Here is a 5928-nt window from a genome sequence, read left to right as displayed (position 1 = left end):
CCTAGGTTTTCTTCTAGGGTTTTTATGGTTTTAGGTCTAACATTTAAGTCTTTAATCCATCTTGAATTAATTTTTATATAAGGAATAAGGAAGGATTTCTCTTCTCAAGGAGGATCTTTGTGGTGTTCTCTGTATTTCCTGAATTTGAATGTTGGCCTACCTTGCTAGGTTGGGGCTCCTGGATAAATTCCTGAAGAGTGTTTTCCACTTGGTTCCATTCTCCACATCATTTTCAGATACACCAATCAAACGTAGATTTGGTCTTTTCACATAGTTCCATATTTCTTGGCGGCTTTGTTCATTTCTTTTTACTCTTTTTTCTCTAAACTTCTCTTCTCACTTCATTTCATTCATTTGATCTTCGGTCACTTATACCCTTTCTTCCACTTGATTGAATTGGCTACTGAAGCTTGTGCATGTGTCATGTAGTTCTTGTTCCACGGTTTTCAGCTCCATCAGGTCATTTAAGGTCTTCTCTACACTGTTTATTCTAGTGAGCCATTCATCTAATCTTTTTAGCTTCCTTGCAATGGGTTCAAACATCCTCCTTTAGCTCGGAGAAGTTTGTTATACCAACTTTCTGAAGCCTACTTCTGTCAAATCATCAAAGTCATTCTCCACCCAGCTTTGTTCCATTGCTGGTGAGGAGCTGCATTCCTTTTGGGGAGAAGAGGCACTCTGGTTTTTAGAATTTTCAGCTTTTCTGCTCTGGTTTCTCCCCATCTTTGTGGTTTTATCTACCTTTGGTCTTTGATGATGGTGGCGTACAGATGAGGTTTTGGATTGGATGTCCTTTTTGTTGATGTTGATGCTATTCGTTTCTGTTTGTTAGTTTTCCTTCTGTCAGTCAGGTCTTTCAGCTGCAGGTCTGTTGGAGTTTGCTGGAGGTCCATTCCAGACCCTGTTTCCTTTGGTATCACCAGTGGAGGCTTCAGAACAGCAAATATTGCAGAACAGCAAATATTGTGTCTGATCCTTCCTTTGGAAGCTTCCTGTCACAGGGGCACCCGGCTGTATGAGGTGTCAGTCGGCCCATACTGGGGGGTGTCTCCAAATTAGGCTACGAGGGGTCAGAGACCCACTTGAGGAGGCAGTCTCTCCATTCTCAGAGCACAAACACTGTGCTGGGAGAACCACTGCTCTCTTCAGAGCTGTCAGACAGAGACGTTTAAGTCTGCAGAAGTTTCTGCTTCCTTTTGTTCAGCTACACCATGCCCCCAGAGGTGGAGTCTACAGAGGCAGGGGCCCTCCTTGAGCTGTGGTGGGCTCCACCTGGAGCTTCCTGGCTGCTTTATTTACCTACTCAAGCCTCCGCAATGGCAGACTCCCTTACCCAGTCGGGCTTGCTGCCTCGCAGTTTGATCTCGGACTGCTGTGCTAGCAGTGAGCAAGGCTCCGTGGCCGTGGGGCCCACTGAGCCAGGCACAGGGTATTATCTCTTGGTGTGCCGTTTGCTAAGACCATTGGAAAAGCACAGTATTTAGGTGGTAGTGTCCCAATTTTCCCTGTACAGTCTGTCACAGCTTCCCTTGGCTAGGAGAGGGAAATCTCCTGACTGCTTGTGCTTCCCGGGTTAGGCACTGCCCCACCCTGCTTCAGCTCGCCCTCCATAGGCTGCACCCACTGCCCAACCAGTCCCAGTGAGATGAACCAGGTACCTAAGTTGGAAATGCAGAAATCGCCCATCTTCTGCGTTCATCATGCTGGGAGCTGCAGACTGGATCTGTTCCTATTTAGCCATCTTGGAATGGACCCCTAATTTTTGTATTTTTTAGTAGAGATGGGTTTCTGCATGTTGGTCATGCTGGTCTCAAACTCCCAACCTCATGTGATCCGTCTGCCTCAGCCTCCCAAAGTGCTGGGATTACAGGCGTGAGCCACTGCACGCAGCCTATGTCCTGTTATTGAGTATGTCCTTATCTTTCATTTCTTTTCTTTTAGGTCTCTTTTATTCAAAACCTTGTATTTTGTGTGGAAAGAGTTTACCGTGTGCCTGACTTTGGTGTCTGGGAAAGAGGAAGCAAATATAATAATGGCAGCACAGAGCTACATTCGAGGTAATTTGCTGATTTCTGAGGTTTTTTTTTTTTTTAAATTAAATGTGTGGAATTTGAATATGAAAAAATACTGATGCATTAGATTGGAACTGTGATTTATATGTTAATTTGCGGCAATTTTTTTTTCTACCTATGATGCAGATGGAAGTCACTTAAAATTTACACAAAAGAGCCCATTCTCAGTGCCCATAAAGAGACGCAAGACAGGAGTAGGTGTCTTCCCCAACCTGCCAACGTGTCAGTACATGCATATCAGCCTTCATCGTTAATCCACAGCTTGGCCTTTCTGCTCAACCAAGTCATTTTCTTTTTCCTCTTTGAAATTACCTCATTTGAAATGTCAAGTACATTAAAATTTTCAAATACCAGTTGTATATGCACTGAATATAAAATTTCCTTCCATGTTATAGAACTGATTTTTATCTTGACCACAGATTCTTACACTGTTCACGTAAAACTTAACATTCATTGTCATCTGTAAGATCTGTGATCAACATCTTGAGCTGTGGTTTAGTGCTTTTGAATAAGCAACAATAGCTGATAGCTGATATTAGTAGTTTATGAATTTCTTTTAATCCTTAGGGGTAAGGAAATAACTTCAGTGACTGACTGTACCTTTCCTAAATCCTAATTTTCTGCCAAGGAGATCATATTTTAATAACAAAATAATATAGTTCAATAAGTCCTATCCATGTTGCACTAAAAGATATATGAATTTAAGCTAAAAGTTATTACTGTAGGTTAGTTTGGATTATTGAGACTTAAATGAAGTAAAGAAACAGTCTAGAGGCCAGGCACGGTGACTCACGCCTGTAATCCCAGCACTTTGGGAGGCTGAGGCAGGAGGATCACAAGGTCAGGAGTTCGAGACCAGCCTGGCCAACATGGTGAAACCCCGTCTTTACTAAAAATACAAAAAGTAGCTGGGCATGATGGTGCGTGCCTGTATTCCCAGCAACTGGGTAGGCTGAGGCAGGAGAATGGCTTGAACCCGGGAGGCAGAGGTTGCAGTGAACCAAGATTGTACCACTGCACTCCTGCCTGCATGACAGAGCAAGACCCCGTTAAAAAAAAAGAAAAGAAAAAGAAAAAAGAAACACTCTAGAAAACACTGGTTAAGAGGAATCCAAAGTGGTCTATATTTTTTGATAGACTAATCACACACAAAAAAGTAAGTTGATATAAGATATTTAGTAAACTAAAAACTGGCTCCAGATCACTAGCTATATAACCCTCAGCAAGTTATGTGACCTTTTTATGATTCAGTTTTCTCATCTGTAAAATAAAGATGATAATTCTACTTTATTTCATTGTTGTAATAATCGTTGTCATTGTTGTAGTAGTGTATATAGAGCATTTGAATGCCTACCATAAGTAGCACTAGAATGCTAGCATACTTACACATTTAAGAACATTTTAATAAAAAATAAAAAATATTTAAATTAAAGGGACTTTAAGATTAATCCTTGACTAACATAGAAACATTTTTCTATAGGTTTTATGATACATGTGAGGAATTTTTACAGTATAGACCAGAATAGTATCAATCAATGAAAAAGTCAGTGAAGTAGAGGAATAATTTGTGGTAAAGTTCATTTCAGACATTAAACAGATTCTGGCAAATACTAAAATTAGATAGATGATGTTATAATTCAGCCCTCATCCAAATTAAGTTCTCAACATTCCAGATTATCACTCAAATAATAAGAAATTGGATCTAATTAGATACGATGATTTTTAAAATTTACCTTTTCAGTATGTATGATTATCAGATCTCTTCCTTTTTTAATAAGCTTTTAATATGTCAGTCTGACCCTGTTGCCATTATTTTCAGCGTGAAATATTTAGACTAGAAGTTTTTCTGTTTATAAAAACTGTAGTAGGCCAGGAGCAGTGGCTCACATCTGTAATCCCAACACTTTGGGAGGCTGAGGCAGGCAGATCACCTGAGGTTGGGATTTTGAGACCAGCCTGACCAACATGGTGACACCCCGTCTCTACTTAAAAAAAATACAAAAATTCGCCTGGCATTGTGGCATGCGCCTGTAATCACAGGTACTTGGGAGGCTGAGGCAGGAGAATCTCTTGAACCTGGGAGGCGGAGTCTGTAGTGAGCTGAGATCGCACCATTGCACTCCAGCCTGGGTGACAGAATGAGACTCCATCTCAAAAATAAAAATAAAAATAAAAATAAACTGTAGTAAACTCAGAAAGAACCTTAAATAAAAGTTACTACTGACCCTAGAAAGTAAGGGTGTTAGAAGGTCCCTGGTGACAAAACAGGCTCCAACTTGTATTCCTATAACTGAGGTGCCAGTCTTTAAATTGATTCATTAAGATTTTTGTTTGAAGGCTTGAAAAATCATTATGTGATGTTCTTTGCCATCTTTTGCATACAAAATTAATCTTAATTGTAGTTAGCCGATTTTGTTCAAATGGATAAGAGATGAAGTTTGTCATTTAAGTTTGGATGATGGGTTTTATACTTTATTTGACATTGATCTTGTAATTGTCCATAGTATAACACTTTAAAATTCCCAAAAAGAACTTTAACCTTAATTTTTTATTTGAAAGTTTCCAAGGTCAGGTCTTCTGTTTTGAATCTATCACCTCTGATGCCCAAAGGATACATTTTGAAACTGCAAGAGAATTGGGCTCCATGTGCTCACAGAGGCAGTGACGGCTGTGGTAGTGGGCGGCCAGTATCTTTCTGCGCTTAGGCCTATGTAGTGGAATGTAGAGCTGCTACTAGCCTAGAATCAAGTCACACCTCTTAGTCTGTCTCTGCTGTAGGATACCCCAGAACTATTTGGGGTTTATTGGATCTATTCTTTACTGCTTAGTGCAGTATCCTTGTTATATCCTGAAGGTGTTCTCATGATTTCAGACAGCTTGAATTAATACATAGTAATACTTGCCATAAGTACTTACACTTCCCTTTGTAACCTGACACTTTCTCTACCACTCTCCTTTCTCTGTGCTGTACAGTCATCTGTACCAGGAGTCAGAGAGAGAACAGAGCATAATCTGAGTGTTGCCTTGGTGCTCACTAGGGCCTCAGTTGAAGTGACTGACTCTTCCTTTCCTTGCCACATTGAGTACATCCCTTCTAAGTTGCACCTCATATCAAAGAAGATTTCGACCCCTGGGCCCCAAAAGACGCACATGTACTCTTCTGAGGTCAGAGGCTATCTCTTCAGCATCCATGTCCAGCTGTCCTTTAATAATTGCAATCTGTGACACTAAACAGTTAAGGAATATGTTTAGGCCAGGCCAGGAACATTACTGCAGTTTATATGGGAGGAAACAAATGTTTAGAAGATTTTGGGGTCCCCCCACACCTTACATCACATAACTCAATGGGTGGTAGAACCAGAACTGGATTCCATGTCATTGGCCCACGACTCCAAAATCATTTTTACTATGTCACATTGTATTTCAAAGTCATAAAAAGTTTCTCTAAAGTGTGAAAGTACTGCATGGTGTAAATGCTCTATAAAATTGTGATAAGTTTCAATTGTGATATCGTAGCTTAGTAATCAGTATAGCTTGATTCGGCTTAATGCTTTGGTGAGACCCTGTTTGCCCTCCCGTTTCAACTCCAGATTGGCTGGTACCCTTTTAATTCAAATTCTTGAATTGTTTAGTATTCTTAGATAAACCCCAGAATTTTTTTGTTAAGAATACTCTCCTTACATTGATCAAAACCTCATTCTAACAGCAGCCTCACCCTTTCCAGGGCTTCAGTTAAGGGTCTATTGCTCTGATCTCACTATGATTCTCTTGAAATGTTTCCTAATTAACCATTCCCTGTTCTTCTGAGTTTTCTGTTTGCTTTTCCTCAAACAACACACCCCTTTCAATTTTTCCT

At 40.3% G+C, this 5928-nt stretch overlaps 1 protein-coding gene across 1 annotated transcript in view; it reads left to right on the top strand.

The window, feature by feature from the left end:
* PHKB (phosphorylase kinase, beta) overlaps nt 1-5928 on the top strand; it is a 243942-nt gene that overhangs the window by 90291 nt on the left and 147723 nt on the right. Inside the window, 1 exon segment of the mRNA XM_011952602.1 lies at nt 1942-2057. Within this exon segment, the coding sequence (XP_011807992.1) occupies nt 1942-2057 (116 nt within the window).

The sequence above is a fragment of the Colobus angolensis genome, unplaced genomic scaffold (genome assembly GCF_000951035.1).
Source record: "Colobus angolensis palliatus isolate OR3802 unplaced genomic scaffold, Cang.pa_1.0 Scaffold343, whole genome shotgun sequence".
Classification (NCBI taxonomy): domain Eukaryota; kingdom Metazoa; phylum Chordata; class Mammalia; order Primates; family Cercopithecidae; genus Colobus; species Colobus angolensis.
Note: the sequence above shows the minus strand (reverse complement) of the source record. Positions and strands in the feature narration are given on the sequence as shown.